This window comes from Thunnus albacares, chromosome 7 (genome assembly GCF_914725855.1).
Source record: "Thunnus albacares chromosome 7, fThuAlb1.1, whole genome shotgun sequence".
In the NCBI taxonomy this organism is placed as follows: Eukaryota; Metazoa; Chordata; class Actinopteri; order Scombriformes; family Scombridae; genus Thunnus; species Thunnus albacares.
In genome coordinates this window covers 16283333-16307360 of record NC_058112.1, presented here as the reverse complement: position 1 = coordinate 16307360, position 24028 = coordinate 16283333, and the positions used below count along the sequence as shown (strand labels likewise).

Here is a 24028-nt window from a genome sequence, read left to right as displayed (position 1 = left end):
TTTTTATTTATTTCTACCCTCAGTTTGGTTTCATAGAGGCAGATTACCACACTCTCAGCCCAAATGGCGGATTAGTAGGGAGTAATAACAATGAGAGAGATGTGTCTCTTATGTAATTGACACTTCTCACGTTTTTCGTGGACACCAGAGAGGGGGAAGAGCCTAAGGGTAGCGGTTGAATGGGGGAGGGGACAAGCGTGAATGATTGCTGCTGTGTATACAACATATATTTATTCCCCTTAATAGCCTAGCAAAACAGAAATAGCTTAGCTTTAACACAACTGGATAGGATGAGCCACTATTGCTGTCCTACAACCTGCTTTATCATGAAAGTGTGTGGCTTTTTAGTAGGAAAGCAGAAATCCCCATTTTAAAATATGAAAAGGACTTGTAAGGTTCGAAAGAAGAGGGGCCCACTTTGGATAAAGTGAGTGCCAGCAGCAAGTCTATCCATTTTTCCTTTTGCCTGTTCTGCTTCAGCTGATGCCATCAAAAGCCTGGGAGTGACTGCTGTCTGATAAGTAGGACACACGTGTGTGGTGCTTTTCCAGCTAAAGCTTTGTGTTTGACAGATGAGACAGAATGATAGTTCCTCAGTAATGTTATTTTTTATGGTACCAGGTAGCTATTTCTCTCACCTCTACGATGCTGTGTACAAAGCAGTCACTACCTCATATTTAATAAAATATATATTTATTATAATATCATCTCATCGGAGGAACTGTTTTGGAACCAATTTGCCAGGACTATGAATATCCAATGAGAAGGTAAAAGGTAACTTCACACTTTTGAAGTCTTTTAATTAGCTTCAAAGTTTTCGTATTCTTTACATACAGGAGTTTTATGTAAAGGCAGATGTTTTTTCTGTTGGCGGCCACACAACAGTAGACTGTTGGCCCTGTGATAAGGAGGAGACACCCCCCGGTGCACCTAGTGACAGCGTTAAAAATAGTTTCTCTATGGAGAGACCATGCACAGTCTACCTGCTGCATCCCTACTCCTTTTCCACAGCCATTTTTTGAGACTACGGTGGGCGTAGCAGTGCCGAAATTGACTAGGCTCAATCTTTGGTCTTGACACTGCATTAGAGCATTTTTGAAATAGTCATATTATTGTGATAAATTCAATCATTACATTATTGGTTTATTGCCACTGACCTCAGTTCTTTTTTATATTATTGTTTCACTCTGTTGGCTTTTAGTATGCTGTATGTTTCGTGACACATCCCTCAAGCTACTATGATTTACATGAATATGAGAAAGTTATCCATGTTGCTATTGTATTATATATGACGTCTTTCTGTCAGAGGAGAAGGAATAGGACCTCCCCTAAGAAGTTCAGCTTTATTAATGTATAGTACTTCCTGGTGTCTAGCATTTCAGTGTCCTCATTCTATTTATACCACACCCTTTCACTCCCTCTTCTACCCCAATCTTCCCCCCATTGCACCTTGCCATCAAAGGAAAGTTTGCTGATGCGCCATTTGTCAGATTGGAAAAAGCAGGGGGTGTATTTCCTTGTCTTTAGAATGAAGCACTCTGCTTATTACAGATTGGTAGGTCAACGTTCTCTATTATCAGAGGGCTTGATTTATGTGGAGTTCTGCTCTGTAGGGGCCGCTGAAAGCCAAGTACATTAGCCAGCTACAGCTTGTGCCAAAGGAATCTGCCAGAAAATCAATCAGAAACTCACCAGCCCCAGTATCAACAGCAGGAAAGCGCTGTAGAGAGGCTGAGAAATCGTGATGTAGTCAACAGCCCAAAGGCCATCCCTTTAGTGTTGTTATCGTAAATTGTAAATTTCAAGTGGTTGCTGTCTTATAAGAAGGTTTGGTTCGTACAAATTATACAAATTCGAATTAGTGGATTGATTCATTAGTGTGGAAATGCAAGAGTTGAGAGCTGTTTGATAGATATTTGGGCATTTGAATTTTACATTTGATTTATAATGTTTTTGTTGAACCATACCTGGTGTACACAACACTGATAGTGAACAAGAATTGTTCCCCTTGTCATTTATCCATTAATGCACTGTGTACACTGTGCCAAACGTGTATGAAGGATATGAATACCAATAAATAAATAGAAAATATTTTGATTTTTTTAAAAAGTCAAAGTTTGAGGGAATTTTGTGCGAGAAGTGAAAGGTTTTGCACAAATGCAGAGTGTCTTTTGCTGTGAAATAAGTGAACAGGACAATTTGTCATAAAGCTACAGTAAGCAGATCCAACCTAATGCAGTAGGCCTGTGTGTCAAGAGCATCATTTCCTGACTGCTGTCATTGTGAAAGTCTGGTAATCCAGCTCACAGGCTAATCGTGGGGAGCAGCCTCTCCCACAGCTCGCTGCTTGGGGCTTCTGCTCTTTACTCATAAAACAGATTTAATTAGACAAAAGGATGATGGCGACTTTCCAAACCCCGTGGCTCTGATGCATGGCTCGGAGACTGAGTGGCTATGAGGCAGTAACTGGCGCTGAAGGGGAATGTGATGGGATTAGGTCTTTATGTTGACTTAGATTTTTTTTTTTTGCAGACTGATTTAGAATTAGCAGGTTAAATGAGTTATACGATGCAACGTCGGTGCAGTGAGGGAGACTAATAGTACATGATCTGTCTCAATCAAGCTTTTGCGATGTTGTGGCTACCTTTATTTGATAGTTACCCTAACAGTTTGATGGCCAATCCAAGACCATGAGGCTACGCAGTACCAAATGGTGCAGCCTGTGATACCTGCCTCTGGTCACTTTGTGAACATGGTGGGAAATGAAAGCCTGTACAGCTCAAAATCATTGTGCAGAAGAGGAAACATGTTTGATATAGGCCTAATCATTTGCATACTTCTGTAATTGCTCTGTCCATCTGTTCTTTACTTTGGTTATAGATGGTAAAAAAAGGTCAGTTATCATGCTGAGACTGGGACCTGTGCCACACCAACACCTGGAGAGGTGTGAGGGGCAGGACCATATTTAGACTGCAGGAGAGGGAGAATAGACCAGCAGAAAGACTCAAGAATGCATGGCCATGACTCAGCCATCTGTGAACACTGCTGTTTGATCTCTCTCGGTCTTTCTTGATAGTTCCTTTTAAGTTTGTCCTGTTAGAGGGAAGCAGAAGTAGAGTGGTGAATTGGCCATAATGTTGAATTTTAATGTGTTATGCAAATGTGGTGTTTGACAATCCTGTGGTTTCTTCATGTATTGTTAATTATGTGTTCATTTAAGTGTGCAATTATTGTCAGTGGCTGAAAATGAATTTTGGTCAAATCCAGTTTTCCATAAAGTTAATGCTATGAAGTAGCAAGCTGGTGGAAGCACAATGATGGACATCTTAAGAAAGTTTAGAATCTAATGTTATTATATTTATTGACACATCAGCATCTCATTGCCATTTTATATAAAATGCAACCTGTTATTACAGCTTGTGCTTTTTCGTTTCCTATTGCTTCAGACTATGGTTGTGACAGCTCATGATGTCATCTACAAAGACAAAATATATATTTTAAATATCTCTTCTTCTAAAATGGCAATTATATACTGGTATAATTCATTTTATTTTCATAGCTGGCATATGAGCTGTCTCTGATAAGGCCATTGTGCTGGGTGTATAAGATGATCAGAAAAGCAGGAGGTGTTGGAGTTTCTGATTACTAATTTATCATCTGAAGGGCCTTGCTAGTGACATGATTTTGCTGATTAGCATATGTATGTGACAGGAGCATGTTCCTTGTTAAATGTAATTGCATCCTGCAAGCGTGACAGAGGAGGAGAGGGAGAAGTAGAGGGATATGTGGGGATTATACCACTGAGGGATGTTTAAAGCAGAATATTGAGCTTTATAGGTTTGTCATTTAAGAAAATCCACACATAATGTACAGATTAGCTTTAATAATGAACTATTTTATGAAGTCAATTTAAGAGGCACTGAGCTATTCTGTAATCTAAAAGAACTAGATGCAAGTATGACAGTGTCTTCATTTTTTATGAAGAAAAATAAATTACCTTAAGGTTTAGCTTTTATTTGCCATATATAACATATGGCTTAGTCTTTGACCAACATCAAAGGTAGATTTCAATGAGGCTGAGCTTAGGTTTGAATGATTTAATGGTTAACATAGTTATCAGCATCATGCACAATGCTGATGAGGCTTTGTTTGTTACCATTAGGAACAAATAGGATTACCATATTCCTGACTAAACCACAAATGACTAAACAAAATTATCTCAGTATCAACGTAACTGGATGCATCAGTATCAGTTTTCAGTCAAGCACTGTTCTAGATTAATTAGGACATTATTTTTAAAGACTGTATACACTGGCTGTAATTTTGTTTGCCATGCATATATCTCAGTAAGTGAAAGCATTTTACAGCAATGCAGCTAATTGTACTACTGTCTTGCAGTGTTGCTGCTATCAACAGTTTCAGAATAGAATATGAATATTTATATTTTCAGGCATGCAATAGATTCATGCTAACATGTTTTTACCCAAATATCTAATCTCTGTAAAGAAATTGGACAATTTGAAGTTTGAAACAATAATAGTAATCTTCAGCAGGACAAATACAAATAACATGTCACCATTGACTTCGTGTGATGGTATTTTGCCAGTTTTGACCAATGATACTTAAATCTTCACTCTGGGCTTGTCTTTCTATTTAAAAGTATGGGTCTTAGCAGTGTTATTTTAGGCTTGTTTATGGGAATAAAGATGAGATGTCCAGTACAGCTGGATTTTAAGAGCAGGCCTAAGCCAGGGTATGACAGAGGGTACATTACATCACTCTCTAAAGCTAAACTCAGCACACAAGCCCATGAACTATGTTATTTGTTTACATCACTGGATCCCAAACCAACACTAATCTCTAAGACGTAACATGTGTGTTTAGAGACACATCCACATACTTCTGCATGAACATGAGTGCATGAACATTAGTGTGGCCATATAGCCATTGTGGTTCCATAATCAAGAGGTGTTAAATGTGTACAGGCTCTAATATTTTATCTCATCGATAAAACAATTAAAATGTGTTGATTCACAAACAGAATGTGTGCAATATAGTCTCCTCCTCTATAGTGGTTATTAGAAGTGCTCTCCCTGGCTCTGCAGAGGCAGGCGCATTGCTGTGATTTGGTCTGCTACGTTGCTACAGACTCACTGCTTTGTCTATTGACAGCTTATGCTTTCCTCTCCTCCTTAGCTGTCTATTATTGGAGCTTAGATGTGATAAGAAATGTGTCTTCAGAGGATTACATTTTAAAAGTAATAGCATTGCTCATAAAATGTGATTTGCTCTTTTTCAAGGTAAGCATTTTTATTGCTGTCTTACAAGTATCGTTAGTTTTAGTGTAACAGCAGCAAGCATGTTAATAGTAGAGACCATAAGTTTCTATTGACAAATGTTATTTATGGTTAATATTCCTGTATAAATGCTTTGGTTGTTTGAATTGTCCAGCTACAATAGTGCTGGGTGAAGACTGAATTTATGTTACTTTGGATGCTATGGTACTACTCTGCATAAGAAACTATGTTATATTGTAGCATGTGGTTGTCTATAACAAGTCAAAGACATCTTTGGTAGTAGAAAACATGAACGCTATGAGTTATTATCTACTGCAACGCACCGCAATACCTAATTACCTTGGCACAGATTACATTATGCTGTTAGTGTTTGTTTTGTTTTTGTTTTTGTTTTTGTTTTTGTTTTTGTTTTGTTTTTTACTCTTGTTTTTTTAATACCTCACATTCATGTAATTTCAACTTTACAATTACAGAGACCTAAACATGCCAAACTACCAAAAATCTGATTGGAACCTGATTTTACTCACAGATTCAATAAAACAATTTTAATATTAAGACTTGACACCAGAGAACTAAGTACATGTTATAATGTTTTTTGTTGCAGGTTTGTTTGTGTCTATAGTCTTACTAAAAACTGAAGCAAAATGTAGGATAATTTCACAAAAAAAGAGTTAAGGCATTCTTATCTCAGTAAATCAGGCTAATTTTCAGCAAATTCAGTTTTTAAAAATGAGCTATGTTACAATGAAAACTATAATTCCAGTCTAAAACTGAAACCCTGAATCTCTGTCAGGCTGCTTTTTAGGGTTTGCTCAGACTCTTAGACTTAACTACTGTAACAATCTTTGATCAGACTAAAATGCTGACTCTGTTGATTTCCATTCCTTCCACTCCCTCATCGCTGTTATAATGACCATAATTCTGAATAAAATGCAAAGTAAAGAAAAAAAAGGATGCATCAAACTTAGTAGGCACTTCTTGTTACTTTCATTATTACTTACTTGCACTAGTGCAAAGTCTCTATACAGCACACACACCGGACAACAACCACAAAGAGAATTGGAGTAAGCAGAGCACAAGAAAAGTCCTCTGCTTACTCCAGTTATCTTGGTGAACAGGTACTTTATTCAGTAACATTTTATAATAACAATCAGTAGTAAGTCATTTTTAAGACATTAGTTAACAATGGACTAATCATAAACAAAACATTAATATACCTTTGTAAATCACTTGTGAGCTATTCAAAGCAATTATAAGAAATTATGCTATTATATGAAGAAAGCATTGTCAAACAATTCATAAATAATTCATTTTTATGTGGATAAGCATTTACAAATGATTTACAGTCAGGGCAAATACACAGACCTACCACCAGAGATTTTCAACCTCAGTTTTCCTGTGTTTCCAGTATTGGCCAGGTGCTTCGTAAAACACAAGTGGCAGTGTTTGTGGGTCTGTAGGAGTGGGATAATGTGAATCCCCAACTACTTTCATCAGTGTTCCGTATCTGTTATAAATGATGTGAATATGAATAAATCATTTATAATTCATTTACAAGTGCTTTTGCATCCCCCCAATCTAAAGTGTAAACAATTCATCATACATAAATGTCTAACCTATCACTTTCAGATTACTTTTACCTGTTACAAAGGCTTATGCATGTACATAAGGCTTTTACAAATCTTTTTGCATCCCTCTAATAAAGTGTAAACAAATAAGCGAAGTAAAGTCTAAGTGAAAAAGAGAGGAAAAAGGGCTCAACCAACTTCATTAAAGTCAACATATGAATTATATCATTCAATTAAGTAAAACTTTAGAGAATTTTCAATAAAAAATGAGTTGTATCAACTGTAACAGTCAATTTTAAACATTTTTACCAACTGCTCTTTTTTAAGTATGATGTCAAATATATAATATAAATACATTAATATAATATATCAGAATAATACATTGTCACATTTTTTAATGAAAGCATAAATATACAGTTCAAGAGACAGGTGATGCTTCATTCCTTTAGTCTTGCTGGAGAAAAACATAAAGCTTTATTTGTAAAGATAAAATCAACAAACAACATCTAGAACAAGCTTATCTTGGAATGTTTTTTTATAAACTCTGTAAAAGAGCCTTAAACACACACAGTGCCAGTCAGGAGGAGGACATTTCTCTTTGTCTGATAACGTTAAAAGCAAAGTTAGACTTTGCTGTCGGCTTCCCAACTCATTATTTGAAAAAACGAGCGAAAAAGATGGAGAGAGAGCTGCTGTGGTCGAGTGAGCTGGAGAGTGAATGAAGAGAGGGAGCGCTGGTAGTGAGAAAGCCGGTGAATCAGATCAATAAAACGTTATTTTCTGATTGTTTCACAGCGGTTACGTTCTAGAGCACAAATAAACATGCCCACACTCCCACACACCTCCGCTCACCCCTGCGGTGGTGGGCTGCACCACCTGATTTGGTTGGCCTAACCATGATAATGCTAATGTTAATTTTTGCTAGCAAAAAACAGGCTTAAAACCATTAAAACAAAATTAAATTACCGGAAAACTGAACATCTGACTCCTTAGAGGGTCTTTTAGTACATCCAAATGCTGAACAAAACTTTTTTGAGCAACCAAAATGTTACGATTAACTTTAGTGAACTGAAAACACACTGAAATAACAATAGCTACAGCCATCTGGAGCCAGGCTTATGCTCTGTGAATCCAGGGTTGCACCATGTTTATGTTACCTAACCAACGTTGTCGCCATGGTAGGGACTTGTCAATCGCAATGTAGCCACACCTTAAAGCCTGACTTTATCATAAAATTTAAATTAAATGGGACAATAGTTTACAAAATGAACATCATACTGTACTGAAGAAGACTTGAAACTAGTGATTGAAAACCCATTAGGAAACTGTTTACTGAGGTAATAAATCAAGTGAGAAGTAGGGTCATTTTCTCATAGACTTCCATACAAACAGATTTCTTTTTGGAGCCAATGGAGTAGCCCCCTGATGGCCATTAGATAAAATGCAGGTTTCAGTCACTTCTGCATTGGCTTTATTTTTCAGACCCAGAACTACCCGCTTGATCACAACTCATGCATTTACCCACTGTAGATTGAAATATGTTCTTACTCAGGTGGTACAACTTTACATTAACCAAAATTATAGAAATAATCTGTTGTCTACCAACATGCTAACATGGGCTAGCATGCTAACGGGCTAATCGCAACTAGCATCACAACTTTTACAAACTGCATCAAATTGATAGTGTTGAAAATATACATATATGTATTTACCTTCTCTAAATTGCACTTAATCCTATATCAGGTCGTATAACTCTCCCATTAACCGAAAGTTATTCTGCCAAATATCTGTGTCTACTTTCCCTACCTTCCCTATGTTATAGCCCGCAGGTGCCTCTTGTAGTGTTGACTCTACACCAGTGACTAAAACTCAGATTTAAACACTGAATAATTTTATTAAATTCAATTCAATTCAATTTTATTTAGGCTATATAGCACCAAATCACAACAGATGTTATCTCAGGGCACTTTTTTACATAGAGCAGGTTTAGACTGTACTCTTTATTTTACAGAGACTCAATAATCAATCCCCCATGAGCAAGCACTTGGCGGCTGCAGCAAGGAAAAACTCCCCTTTAAGGGGAAGAAACCTCAAGCAGAACCAGGCTCTAGGTGGGCGGCCATCTGTCTTGACTGGTTGGGTTGAGAGAGAAAGAGGGAGGGGGAGGGGGGACAGAGAGACACAGAGAAGCACACTAACAACAATAATAACAATAACAACAACCATAATAATAGAAATATGACTAATCATAATAATAATAAGAGCCTACTTATGTGTCTTTAGTAGAATATAATTCACATGAGATTCCACACACAACCGACCCCAACAAAGCATCAGCACTGCCAGCACATCAAGTTCAACCTGGTTCTGTGGAGCAGGGCGGGTCATCAGTAACTTTTGATATAAGCGTAATTATTGAGTTATTGGACTCAACTTACTACAAAGTTTTCTAAACCTTGATTTTGTAACACCTCTTAAAAAGGACATGTAAATGTATAAATTAAACTTTTACTATTCATGTGCAAAGCTTTTTGCAGACTATTAAGTTGGAAAACAATCTACAGCCAAAGAATGTGCATATATAATGAAATAATTTCATATAATCGCTTTGAGTGGCTCACAAGTGATTCATAATATATCAACAAATCATTAATTAATCATCCAGTGTACTAATGATTTTTTCTTGAAGATTCTTCATAATTACCTAATCATTTAGATGACTTACAACATATCTGTGATATGTTACCATAGAATTAAGTAATCATTTACAAAGGTATATTAATGTTTTGTTCATGATTAGTTCATCATTGACTAATGTCATAATTGGCTTACAACTGATTATTATTTTAAAGTGTTACCCATTATTCTGACACATCACATTAGCTCTGAGTTGGCTTTGCGGAATAGATTAATCCTGGATCAGTAAGTTAGGTTCACTCAAGGCAGACATTCCACAATAGACCCCTTTCACAGCAGACATTCTGACTTTTGAAAGCAGTAAACGCACAGCTGTAAATAACAACACTAATGATGGCTCCATTCCATTAAGTATACCACTAAGCCATGTCAGTGAGCATACACAATGCCAGAGCCCTGGAACTGGCTCACCTAAATGCAATTCAGCCATCATTAATGTTACTGAATCCTCCTGTGCTTGATAAGTCAAAATGTCTCCTGTGAAAAAGGTAAAAAAAAACAAAACCAGAAACACTCTGTCCGTATCCTCCTTTATGAAATACTTCTCTAAGCCTTTGAATTGTAATCTGTAAAGAAACCAGCAAACTATTGCTTTAACATTGACTGAATGTATAACTGAGTAAGTTATATATGTAATATATCATATTGGTGTAGTGTGTAATCATATGTTGTGTTGTGTTGTTTGTTTGTTCACAGAAGGAATGGCTGTGTCTGAACTGCCAGACTCAAAGGGCTTTGTTGGGGCAGCTGGGAGACTCAGGAAAAATGCCACAGCCTTCCCCTGTATCAGCCAAACCAGACACCCAAGCCACACCTGCAGCCAAAAAGGCAGAGCCCAAAGCTGCCCCTACAAAGACAGAGCCCACACCTGTGGCCACAAAATCACAGCCCACCGATGCCCCCACCAAGGAAGTAACAACAGTTCAAACCCCAATAGCAAATACAGAGCCTACATCTGTCAAGATGGAAACCACGGCTACAGCAGCTTCCACACAAAACAAGCTCGAGACAACACTCACACCCACAGCACCAAAAGTTCTACCTGTCACAGCAGAAAACCAGCCTTTAGCAGCATCTACAGCAGAGCCCATTATACCCACTATGGCTCCTGTGCAACAGACAGTAGCAACACCAAAAGTTGAAGTGCCAAACATAGATATTCCCAAGACTGGAAAAGTGGAAAGTAAAGAAGAGGCAGTGAAAGTGGAGCTCAGTGTGACAGAATTTTCCCAAGCTGAAGAGTCTAAACCTGACCCTCCAAAAGTCAAAGTTGAAGCAGGTGTAGCTGCAGCTTCCTCTGTCCCTGTGACGGAGGCTACAGTTGCACTCACCTCCCCTATTGCTGCAGACATTGCTATGGCTGGAGTTGTTCCAGGGACTGACACAAAGCCAGAATTGTCTGCTCCAGAGAAGATTATCAAGGAAATGCAACCTGCAGATCAAATCAAATTGACAGAGCCAACAAAATCTTTACAGCAAGTTGAGCTGGAACCACAGTCACAAGAACCACAGCTGGTATTGGAAAAAGAACCACTCACAGTAGATGACAGCAAGCAAGTGGCTGACAAGTTGGTTGAAAAAGTAAATGATGTCACCTCAATTCCAGAGCCACAACCAATATCAACAACAAATATCACCATACAAGTAAGAGCAGCTCTTCTTCATAAATAAGAATTGTTGTATTGACAAATGTTCAGTAGGACATTATAAAATCAACATTATATAAGAAAATAATTAGATACTATGGAAAGCCATTCTGTCATTACAACCATCCTGGCGACCTTCCCTATATTTATAAAAATTGAGGAGCTTGAGGATTAAATACAGATGTTGTCTTTGAGACATATAGGCATCTACTTCCTAACTGATTTTGATATTGCTGTTTGGCTAACTATATGCAGCTGTGACAGTAGGGAAGACGGTAAAGTTGTGCAACAAGCATTATTTTAATATACAGTATATGTTGTATTTTAGCCATTTCATGCAGATTTTTGTTAATCTCACTTCAATTATTTTCCATTTTGGTGATAAGTGTAATGACACCAAAACTAGTACATATGACACTGATTATCTCAAGAGGGGGAGGGGGACTACATCTTCATTATTCATGTGTCTTCTGAAATATGTTCACTGTTATCTTATATGGACAATACTTGGGTGATGCACCTCTCCACCCCATTCCACCATTTTCATAATTACATCTAAATAACATGCTACAGTTACAAATAAAAACAAGGTAAAATATCTGGCACTGCAAGTCTGATTCTTTCTAATACGAAATGTATTTACTGTCATTTTGTTTTCTCACATTTTCAGGACCAAGATGAAACCAAACAAGAACCAATGAAAGAAGGAAAGGACTCCATTCCTACTGGGCAGGTTAAATTGGCAAACACTGTTGTCCCTGTGACAGCTACTCAGGCCAAATCTAAAGCAGAGAAGAATGATGAAGATCAACCCCAGATTTTACCCATATCACAAGAATTGAAGGATGGGCAGGTGGTTAGGGATGTACCTGAAAAAGATATAAAAACAGATACATCCATGCCAGTAAAGGAGGAGGTTAAAACTGAGAGAAGGCGCCTAAGTTTCCAAGCAATGGAAGAGAGCAGTGAAAGTGAGCTCACACCCTCACCTAAAGTTCAGAGGAGAAGGCTGGAGGTAAGCAATATTTCATCCAGCAGTGAGGACATCAAAACTGAAAGTGCTGACTCCTCTATAGAAGATGAAGACTTCATTCGCAAGCAGATAATGGGTATGGGTGATGAAGAAGAAATGTCTCTTTCAGAAGATGAGAAAGAGAAGAAATTGGCAAATGAGGAGGCTGAGCTTGATACTGCTTCAGTGGAACTCAAATCACTGTCCACAAAAGGTAGTACAGATAATGAAGACAGCCCAGCCAGGAGAAAAGCCCTCCTGAAAACTGATGCTGCAACTACTCAGGAAGCTCCTGAAACAGTGCCCAGCACCACTTTCAAGAAAGCTATTCCAGTCATGAGACAGAGACAAAGCACTGATGAAGAAGTAGAGAGCATCACAGAATCCCTGTCAAAGGGATCATCTAGTGTTCAGGCATCTAGCTTTACTCCAGGATCTTCACCTACATCTGCCTCATCTCTAGAGGAGGACAGTGATAGCAGTCCCAGCCACAGGAAAGTCAGTGGGGACAAACAGTATCGCAAAGGTAAGCACAGGCAGCCAACCCAGCCTCTCCCCACCATCGAAGACTCCTCTGAGGAAGAGAAGATGAGAGAGGAAGAGAAGTCTAGGAAAGACAAAGACGAACTAATGCTCCATGGCCAACGTCTGTCTCCAACTGAGGATGCATCCTCCATAGAGGATCTGAGACAGGTCACCACAATGGATGAAACCAGTAGAACATCTGGCTCTGAGTACTCTGGCAGTATAGAATCGGAACCGGAGGCTAGGCGAGCTGTACAGAGAGGACGTAAGCCTTCACCAACAGTGATACCATACACTCCTTCTGACCCATTTAAAGAGAAGCATATGGTGTCAAAATCTTTAAAGAGTGCTGAAGAGGCATATGAGGAAATTATTCAGAAAACAAAAGCTATTCCAGGGGAGAGTCCTCCTGATATTGAGCCACTCTATGGGGGAATGGCAATAGAGGACTATCTTTACGAATCCTTAGTTGAGGAGCCTGAAGTTAGGATAATTGAATCTCAAGAGGAAGAACCCAAATGGGATACTGGCTCTGAACCGCTCAAGAAACTCAGGTCTCCAGAGGAGGTTTATGAAGAGATGATGCAGAAAAAGAGAGAATTGATGATGATAGAGCAGGAGTTTCAACAGGCCCAGACTGCCATGGAATCTTCCTTGTCTGAGCCTCCCTCAGTTGCTGAGACCTGTGTGGTGACCATACCTACAGAAGAGACATCCCTTACTGGACAAACAATGTCTCTTACAGGCAATGACACTACCAGTGAACTTACAGTCAAGAAAAAGAAACGCCCAGCTCCACCACGGCCCTCTGAACCTCCTAAGCGCCCTGAGGTGACTGTTGTTCCCAGCACTCCTAGTGGATCTATAAGTTTTGTTAGGCCCATGGTTCCTCAAGATCCTGCCCTCAGAAAGGCACTATTCCCCATACCAGACCTCAAGATTACCCAATGTTCATCTGGGGAGGAAGAGGATGACAGTCTTGCAGACGAGTATGGTGTTGGTGTTTCCTCTGATATTACCCCTAGTGATGATTCTGAGACTAAAGAAGATCTGTCCATAAGCCCACCTTTGTCTGAAACCACTGAAATGGACCCCATCTGTGTGGTCTGTGAAATTCCGGAACCAAAACCGATTCCAACTCCAATATCAGCCCCAGAACTAACCACTACACCTTCGCCTGTATCACCAGTCTCCTCTCCAACTTCACCAGCCACTCCAGATTCCAGTCTGGCATCTAATGCTACATCATCATCCTCATTCTTGGCTCAAACACCTCTTTCATCAGATTCAACTCCACTGTCTACACCAACACCTCCAACTTCATTTGTAACCCAGTCCCCTCCAGACATCTCGCCACCATCAATTGCAACAGTATCTCCTAGTGAGGGCCCAGCATCTTATCCTACTCCAACCACAGTCATAGTTACAATACCAGATGTGGTGTCTGATCCATCCAAAGCTCAAACAACTGATTTAGTTCAAGTTAAGGCTTCTACAGCTGAAGCTCCAACTCCAGCCCTAGTGGAGACTTCTGAACCTGTTGTTGTTCAAATGCCAGACTTGGTTTCATCTCCATCTCAGGTGCCTATTGAGGCTCCAGCTGTAATACAGGTCTCAGCACCAAGTGAAGCACCTGTTGTTGTTTCAGCTCAACCTACTGCCCTAGGTATAGCTACAACTATTGTAACACATCCACTTCCAGTCTCCACTCCAGCTTCAGCCCATGTTGTTTCTGCTTCTGTCACTCTGGCCTCATCCCCTGGGCCAGTCATAGTCCAGATGCCTGACCTGGTTTCAACTACATCTCCAATCTCTGCACAAACCCCACTACCAGTCTCATCTCTAATAACTACCCCCGCTCAAGCCCAACCCAAAGTGGTACACTCAGTCCCTGTTCAGCCAGCTGTCCCATCAGTGATTCCAGTAGTAGTCCCAGCTCTGGCTCAAACAGCCCAGGTGCCTCCACAAGCCCCAGCATCAACGACTATAGTCAAAAAGAAAGTCCCACCACCTCCTCCCCCTCGGTCTACTTCAGTTTCATTACCTGAGCCTACCACAGAGATGCCACTTGTAAGGACTGTTCAGCCTGTTTCTCCTACTATGACAACTACCATAGTTATGGGAACCATAGAAGCTGACCAGCCAATGCAGTCTGTGGTTGTGGATATACAGCCTAGAATGGAGGACTTACAGCCAGACAGTGTGGCTGTACCTCAAGTAGTGACCCCAACCAGACAAGGGCATGTAGTCATCATAGTGCCTAGTGTGGAAAACATATCTTTGCTCAGCCAAACTCCACAAGATATATCTAGCGCAGGGCCAGTAGCTTCCACTGCTTCTCTGCCACCAAGTAGTCAAATAGCCACACACCCTGTGGTTACCAGTGCATCCCCCTTTACCACAGCCACTTCAGATATACCCAGCACAGATACAGCTTCACTATTTGCTCAGGTGTCAGCAGTGCCAGTAGCTTCAGTTCCACCAGTTCTGCCAAAACCCATGGCAGAGACAAAAGTTGTAGACACAGTAGAAATACCTGTAGTAGATACACCTCCGCCATATCCTACTGCTTTACCCAAGCCCACTATTCAGTCAAAGCCACCTGTTCCCACTGCAGTGACGATTGCTACAGCCACAATAGCACAGGTTTCAGTTACAACAACTGGCCCCAGTCAAACTGTAAAACCTCCTCCACCCATACCACCTAAACCTATATTAATTCCAGCTGGACTAGTTTTCAGTCACAAACCAGGAGAGAGTGTCAAGCCACCTCCTCCTACCATGGCCACCAAAGCTGCGACACTGCCCAGGACCAAAGAACCTCCAAATGCTCTGTCACTTAGCCTGACCCGGCCTGTGGAGTCTAAGTTGGGTACAACATCACCTAAGTCACCTTTGTCTCCTAGACATGCCAAATGTTTGCAAACCTATGTGGTAATAACTCTTCCATCTGAGCTGGGCTCACCAACAGAAGGTATAACAGTCCAGGCACCTGTAAGAAGAGGCTCGATCCCAACTACAAAAGTGTCAGGGGTACGGACCACACCTTCAGAGCAGAGAACACCCACTGAGGTATTCTCAGCACAGGCTACAGTTAGGAGAGCATCTGTCCCCAGTGTAAGGCATCCACCTCCAATACCCATAGCTCCAACTGTTGCTGTAGAACAAGTGATAGCCTCTGAGGTAGTGGCTGCTAAAGTGCAAGCCAGAAGAGATTCTGTGCCCTTCTTAGTGCAACCACCACCATCTGTGGCTGATGACATGACAATTTCATCAGGTCAGCACACACCCATTCAGGCACATAGTGTTCCTCATCCAATTAAGAAACCATACATCCCCGTAATGGCGCAACAACAACCAATTATTCAACCACTGTCATTGTCAGAGGTCATCACCATGCCTCCAGAGCCAAAGGTTCTTATTCAACCACTAACAGTGGAAGCCACAGCAAGAGCACCATCTGTACCATCTGTTACTCAGCATCCACAATTTGCTATAGAGGTTATAACAGTTCCACAAGAGATTTCTGTTGAAGCACTTGTTCCTCAGACTCCAATACCAACTGTACCTGTACAGCCACACCCTCCGATAGAAGCTGTTGTTGTACCACTGCAGCCAGGGGTACCTTCAGATGCACTGGTTCCTCAAGATAGACCAGCTGCAGTCTCCTCAACTGTCCATTGTCAACAAGTTGCAACTCAAATAGAAATACTACAAGAAGAACAGCATATGCGAACTGACGACATTGTCCCCGAGGCAGTTATGATGAGATCCCCATTACCAGGAGTGGGTCAGCAAATTCCTGTTCAGCAGGAACATATGGTGGTTGAAGCAGTGTCTCATTCTACACAGCAAGAATTGCCCACAGGTTTCAATAATACTGACAACATTGCTGAACCACCATCAGTCCCACAAACTCTTCAGCCCTTAGAAGTTCTGTCTGTAGCGACCGAGCAATTATCTACACAGCAACCACTTCCTGCAGCTGAAGTGGTGACTTTCCCTACGAAGTGTGAATTACCAACAGAAGATTTTTCTACTGACACTGTTGTTAGAGTACTAGGAGTACCAACAGCATCTCCAGTAACTCATCCTCTACCTGTAGTAGCTGTTGTCCAAACACCTGAAGTAGCTATGTTGACACCACTACCTACAGATGCTAAGATAACTACTACAATGGCTGAAGTAACACCATCACCTGTTGTAATGGGTGTCCAACAAATGGCAGCACAGCCAGAAGTGCCTGCTGTTACTTATATGCCACAGGTCTATGGAGCAATTACATCCTCAGCCATGCCACATTCAACTCCTCCACTGGAGGTCATAGCGTTAGAGCCTGAACATGAGACACCTTCAGAGGTTATAATGAAGGATGTTGTTGTAAGAAGAGCTTCAATACCACCATCAGTGATGCAACCTCAGGCAGTGGTGGGGATGCCAGTTGGAGTTATTACAACTGAGGAAACCACCAGTAGGAGGAGGACATCGATATCATCCATAGTAGAGCCACCTTACACCACAAATGAGATATTTACCTATCCTACAGAATATGAAACTCCCACACAGGTGGTCACAACCGAGGCCTTTGCTGCCACCAGGAGAGAATCCATAACCATGCCAAAACCATCACCATTGGCACAGGTTGTAATCATACCGGCCGAAAAAGATGTTCCTATTGATGGCTATGCTGTTCAGGTCCCATACAGGAGAGGGTCTGTTCCTTCAGCAGAACAACAACCACATGTATTAACTTATTCATCAGAATATGATCACCCTCTGGAGATAATAACTACTGAGGCATACACCAGGCGAACTTCAATACCCACTGCACAAGACATCACACAGGGTGTATCTGTAGCTCCAATCACCATCACTAAATTTCAGCAAGAGTCTATTGAGAGCCAAGAGATTAGAGGACCAGAAAAGGTGGTCTCCAGTATGAGTCACATGTACTCTTCTTCAATTTCCACCTCAGGCCAGCCTCCAGAAAGTCTGCCTAGCCTGGTCACTCAGGTGGTCACCACTGAGGTCCAGAGGACCACTGTGTCTGTTGTCCATGAAAGATTTCCACAGGTCCCTCCACCCAGTGTAGCAATCACTATACAACCAGATGTAGCTAAAGTCCAACCTCTGCATAAACAGAATGGGAAGATAATCTATCCCGGCGATGTAATTGATTTACGTACAATGAAGGTTGACGTAAAGATGACTGAACAAGGCATGGACCTTACACCACCTGAGTCATGTAGACAGTCTTTTTCAAGTGACACTAGTGGGCGTCAAATCACAGCAGTGCAGCCTGAGATAATAAATCTTAGTGCAGAGGTCACCCCTGCAACCACACTCTCTGTAGTCACTGACAGCATCACAATAGTCACATGCACAGCCACCATTGCCTCATATAGCAACACTCCAGCAGAGAAACCTCTCGATTTGCAGGGCCCTGTTCCATCATTGCCTCTGCCTCTTACCACATACAAACCATTCGAACCACTAGCCCAGATTGTATATAGACCTGTGAACGCCCAGCCTGTAGTCAGTGCTGTAGCATCCACAGCTCAAGACATACCCATTAATCTTTCCTTTGGAGCTCTCGTTTCCTCAGAAGGCACACAGCCAACGACTTTGGCCAGTACAGCTATTGGCAGTGGAGGCTCTGTCCTTTCTCTAGAGGCCACAGGGGCTATGGATTTGTCAAACTACAGACCAGTGAGAGCTATGGTAGCTTTGTCTGGTACAAGCCCAGGAGTAGTGACCACTGTGGTAGAGGATGATGGGACTCCAGTTGACCTTACAGCTGGTAGGAGGAGTGTGTGCTGTGATGTCATCTACAAGCTGCCATTCACAGGAAGCTGCAGAACACAGCCTCCAGTCACAACCCAGCCTGACAACCGTTTTGGCTATAGAGATGACCACTACCAATATGATAATGCTGGACTGTATGGTATCAAAGGCATGAATGGTATAAAAGCATCGATGTCTGAGACCAACCTGACAGAGGCAGGACTGTTCTCCTATGATCCCAAGAATGACTATGACTATCTCAGTGGATCTTCAGATGGAGCTATAGACCTCACTGCTACTAAACTTTCTGCTGGTGAGTATGGGGAATTTCTGCATGTTTGCATTTTTTATTGCCATTCTTTATGCTTGTTCTATGGGCTTAGATTTGATTGATTTAATAGATTTGAAACTTTTATTTAAAATGTGCCTCTGCTTTTAAACTGATATTGTTACAGTCCAATACCTTGCTTTCTGAAGATGTATGTGGTGGTTTTACCTTTAAGTTTATTTACTCATGCTTTCCTGAACCGTTTATTTACTTTGCTATTTAATATGCATGTTTTCATTGTTAGATATTAATGCATGCTTGTTTTTCTTTTGTTTTTCTTTTGTCTTCATACAGATGCATGTGTGTGCCTGCGTGTGCTCCCTCAATATTTTGGTTTTGCTTCTTGCTAGCCAAAATGACTGCAGATATGCATGTGCAATGGAAGTCTTTTTAAATCCAAATTGCATAGCCTTCACTTCATATACAGTATGTTTGTTTCCAAAATTGTAATGTATTTGATAAAGTAAAATCTCTATTTTTTGACTTATTGTGGCAGGTAAAGCTCTAGACTACACTAGCAAAGCTACTGGAGCCTACCCTGGGATGACTACTGCTCCATATTCCCAGGTCCCTGCAGCTGGATTTGGTGTAAATAGTGTTCTAAGAACCTCAGATGGAATAGTTTACTCCTCTGTTGCTGCCCCAGTTCCATCCACATATGCAATTACCACTCAACCAGGCTCCATCTTTAGCACTACCTTAACACCTACATCCACAATCCAGAACCAGTCATTGCCCCATCCCTATGGCTTCATTCCCTCTACAGACCCAGGACAGATCATTCCTTATGACACAGGACTACCTAAGGAACTTCTACCCACAGCTTTGGCTGACATCATAACAGGGTATCCGGAAATGTACTCAGACAGCACCCTGGAGGCAATAGCTGCCTCTCTGGATGCCTTAGCCTCCTCCCCAATATTTCCTGGCTTAGACAACACTAAGATGGCCCAGTATCAGATGGAAAGAGAGTTTCTAGAACTAGAAAAACTTAAACAGCTATGTCTTGCTGAGGAGCTGGAGTGGGAGAGGCAGGAGATTCAACGTTACCGTGAACAGGAGCAGCTAATGGTCCAAAGGGAGCTGGAGGAGCTCCAGGCTCTGAAACAACAGCTTCTCTTGCAGCAAGAGGAAGAGCACCATGCCCACATGGTGGCCCAGCAGGAGACCTATGCCCAGCAGAAAGAGCAGTTGCAGCAAATCCAACAACTCCAACTGCAACTCCAGCGCCAGCTAGATGAGCATTATAGTAGCACTGGTACCACAGGAAACCTACTAGATGCCAAATATGCAGGGGTGGGGGACAGTGGCCAGTACTGGCCTGTCAAAGATGAATCTACAACTCCATCTGTTGGGACACAGTTAGAGGAAAGTCAGGACCAGCTTAACCTAGTAAAGAAGCTTCAAGCTGATCAGGACACTGGAAAAAAGATAATTGATAGTGGAGTGCAGACTGATGACGAAGATTCAGCAGAGAAGCAGCATGTAGGAAGAAGAAAGAAGAATAAGAGAAATGTTGACAGCTCAGCTCAGACAGATGATGAGGACCAAGATGAATGGGATGCTCCCACAAAAGCTCGACGGCGATCTCGAAAACATAGCAGTGATGGAAAACATGGTTCCAAGGTCTCTAGCATTGCTATCCAGACAGTGGCCGAGATATCTGTTCAGACTGACCACTCTGGAACTATCAAACGACCCAATGTCCAGATGGACACTAAGGTGGAAATCATCAAGCATATCTCAGCTCCCGAGAACTCTCAGAGAGGTGGTAGTCTGAGCTGTCAGACAGACTCAGACAGAAGGCACACACCCATTGAGGTGGGCTATAGCACACATCTGACAACAGATGTCCCCTCTAAGTCCAAAGTATTCTATACCCAAGTCTCCCCCCTGTCTCCAGAGAAGTCACTTGGAGGGCAGAGAATGCTGACTGCTGACCCAACCAGATTTTCCTCTGGCCCTCGGATATTAAAGGCTGGTCAGAAGTCTCTATCTGATCCTAAATCGCTTAGTCCTACCACAGAAGACAGGATGGGTGGATACTATGCAGACAGCTATTCTGTAAGTCACAGCAGATTATAAGTGGAAAAATTAAGAACTTTTTCTGTTAATGATTTTTCTCAGAATGTTGAAAATGCTGTGAATACAAAGATGATTGTGAAGTATGCAGAGAATTGCAATTTAATTTAGTTTGGATGTCTTTTAAATCATCATCCAATGATTTACAGATTTATGACTTATTCTTATTTCCTAGGGCCGAGGCTCTCCCTCTGGTACAGGTAAGAAGGTCAAGCGTACACTACCAGACCCCCCTCCTGAGGATGACTCTCTGACAGGACGGTCAGGGTACAGCACCAACTCTGCTCGTCGCCGTCTTGCCCGCAGTACAACAATGGCCCGGGCAAAGATCCTGCAGGACATTGACAAGGAGCTTGATATGGTGGAGAGAGAATCTTCTAAACTTCGCAAGAAACAGGCTGAGCTAGATGAAGAGGAAAAGGAGATTGATGCCAAGTTACGGTGAGATGCTACAGATTTAATATCAACACAATTTAGGCTTAGGCATTTGTTCAGACCCTGTGACATTAATTCATGAACCAATAATGTTAGTAACCAGTGTATATTATGTAAATTGATTACAATCAGTATTGCTGCATTCGTCCCTCTCTTGCAATCATTATTCCTAATTCATCTGCATGATTCCCCTCTTACCTTGATAGCTTATGGGCTAAAAGGCTGCCTTGACATCACTCAGTGAGACCTCTCCAAACTCACACATAGTAACAGGTATTAATGTGTGAGAACCCGGAACATTATTTGCTTCTTTGGTTGTAATGTTAATAAAATTGTTACTGCTTAAATTGTAAAACAATATGTGTTTTTCTCATTAGGTACCTGGAGATGGGTATCAACCGGCGTAAGGAGGCCTTACTGAAGGAGCGAGAGAAGAGAGAGAGGGCCTATCTCCAGGGGGTAGCAGAGGAAAGAGATTACATGTCAGACAGTGAGGTTAGCAACATCAGGGAGGCCAGGGGTGATGGACTGGAGAGACCACGGACAGCTCCCCAGTCTGAGTTTGACCAATTCATCCCCCCACAGACAGAAGCTGACTCCCAGTACAACACACTAACTAGTCCCTACTCTCACTATGCCCAGTATGTTCCCCAGACTCAAACTACCAGCCACTACACCCAACAGAACCTATATCAGCAGCAGTCCCTTTACCATCAACAAGTGTCTCCTTACCAAAATGTTCCAACCCTGTCCCTCTCACATGCCCAGGCTCAGTCTAGCAGCTTCCAACATGCTCTGCTGTTGCAACAGGGAAAGCAGCGACAAACCACCCTGTCTGATTTAGAGCCTAAGATCACTACCAACTATGAAGTCATACGCAACCAGCCTCTACTCATTGTGCCAACCTCCACAGAAAGCGGCTATGGGGTGGCACATCTGGGGGGCAAGTATGGCAGCTTGGACTTGAGGCTAGGGCTAGAGGAGAGGAGCATGGCCTCCAGTCCCATGTCTAGCATTTCTGCTGATTCCTTCTATGCTGATATTGACCACCACAATGCCAGGAACTACGTGCTGATTGAGGACATTGGGGAGCTCACCAAGGCCTCAACAGGGCTGGGCAACACAGGCTTGGGTTCTGGATTTAACCTGCCTGATAAGGAGTTGTCCAAAGCAGACAGACTACTCAGGGCAGCAGAAGTCAGGCGCACAGCAGAGGTACATTCTGTTACACTCCTCATTGAAAAAACTATTTAAAACAAATGTAGACATAATGAATTATGTGTATTTACCATTGATTACTTATTGTTGAGTTATATATAAAACATAAAATGCATGTGTTATTGTGTGAGTTCAAATCACACATCTGTTGAGAAAATACTCAACGTGTGACATTTTTCCCTTTTAGGTTGCAGATTTTTTAGGCTCATCTCGGCTTCAGGGTTATGGTAAAGGAGAAGATGACACTATGGAGGAGCCCTATGAGTTGAAGCTACTGAAGCAGCAGATAAAGCAGGAGTTCAGGCGAGGAACTGAGGGACTAGAACACTTAACAGGCTTGGGCCTGCCTCAGTATCTCCCTAGTGATAGCAGTTTTCGCCACTTCCCTAAAGGTGAGAAATATAGCATCGGCAGGCTCACCCTTGAAAAACAGGCTGCAAAACAACTCCCAGCAGCTGTGCTTTACCAGAAACAGATGAAGAACAAAAAGGCCCTGATAGACCCCAAAGCCATCACTAAATTTTCCCCAATTCAGGAGAGTAGGGATCTGGAGCCAGACTTTGGCAGCTACATGGGATCTGGAGCCTCCTCTGTGACCAATCTGGCAGCGAGGGCTAGGTTGCTTCAGGATGAGATTACATTTGGGCTAAGAAAGAACTTGTCTGAGCAGCAAAAATATTTGGGCTCCTCCCTGGGGGCCAACCTAGCTGGTTCTCTTAATCTTGGGCAGTCTCTTGGACTGGGATCCACTATTAGGGCTACTGTCCAGGATGATGGAACCTACCCAAGTGGCACCCGCTCCCGACCCTCATCACGCCCCTCCTCCCGCCCCTCTTCTGTCTATGGCTTGGATCTATCTATCAAACGTGACCTGTCCAGCTCTTCACTCAGACTTAAAACAGAGGGAGAGGTCCTGGATGCAGCATTTGCCCCTGGGGTGGCCAGAGCAAAGCCCACCAGTTTACCTATCAGCCAAAGCAGGGGCCGTATCCCCATTGTGGCTCAGAACTCTGAGGAGGAGAGCCCTCTGAGCCCAGTGGGGCAGCCTATGGGTATGGCTAGAGCCTCAGCTGGACCTCTCCCTCCCATCTCTGCTGACACCAGGGACCAATTTGGGTCTAGCCATTCCCTGCCAGAGGTTCAACAACATATGAGGGAGGAATCTCGGACACGTGGCTATGATCGTGACATCGCATTCATCATGGATGACTTACAAGGCGCCATGTCTGACAGCGAAGGTAAATGGAGCCTGAGACTGTTGCAGCAACTCAACTGTGTGGACCTGCTTGTCATGCATGCTAATGCTGAGTGGTCTTATTGACTTTGTGCATTAACTGGTTCTTTCTCAATCATCAGTGCTCCAGATAATTGTTGTTGGTAGTTCTTACTATATTCCCCTCTGTCACGGTAAATGTCACATGTTTGCATGCTGTTTC

The 24028-nt window shown here is 42.0% G+C and overlaps 1 protein-coding gene across 1 annotated transcript in view; it reads left to right on the top strand.

Annotated features, from left to right (window-relative positions):
• Positions 1-24028, top strand: part of pclob (piccolo presynaptic cytomatrix protein b) — a 60497-nt gene that overhangs the window by 17549 nt on the left and 18920 nt on the right. The window contains exons 11-16 of the mRNA XM_044357005.1: positions 10259-11206; positions 11879-18842; positions 19354-20921; positions 21115-21380; positions 21752-22589; positions 22780-23830. Of these exons, the coding sequence (XP_044212940.1) occupies positions 10259-11206; positions 11879-18842; positions 19354-20921; positions 21115-21380; positions 21752-22589; positions 22780-23830 (11635 nt within the window). The remainder of the gene's footprint in view (positions 1-10258; positions 11207-11878; positions 18843-19353; positions 20922-21114; positions 21381-21751; positions 22590-22779; positions 23831-24028) is intronic.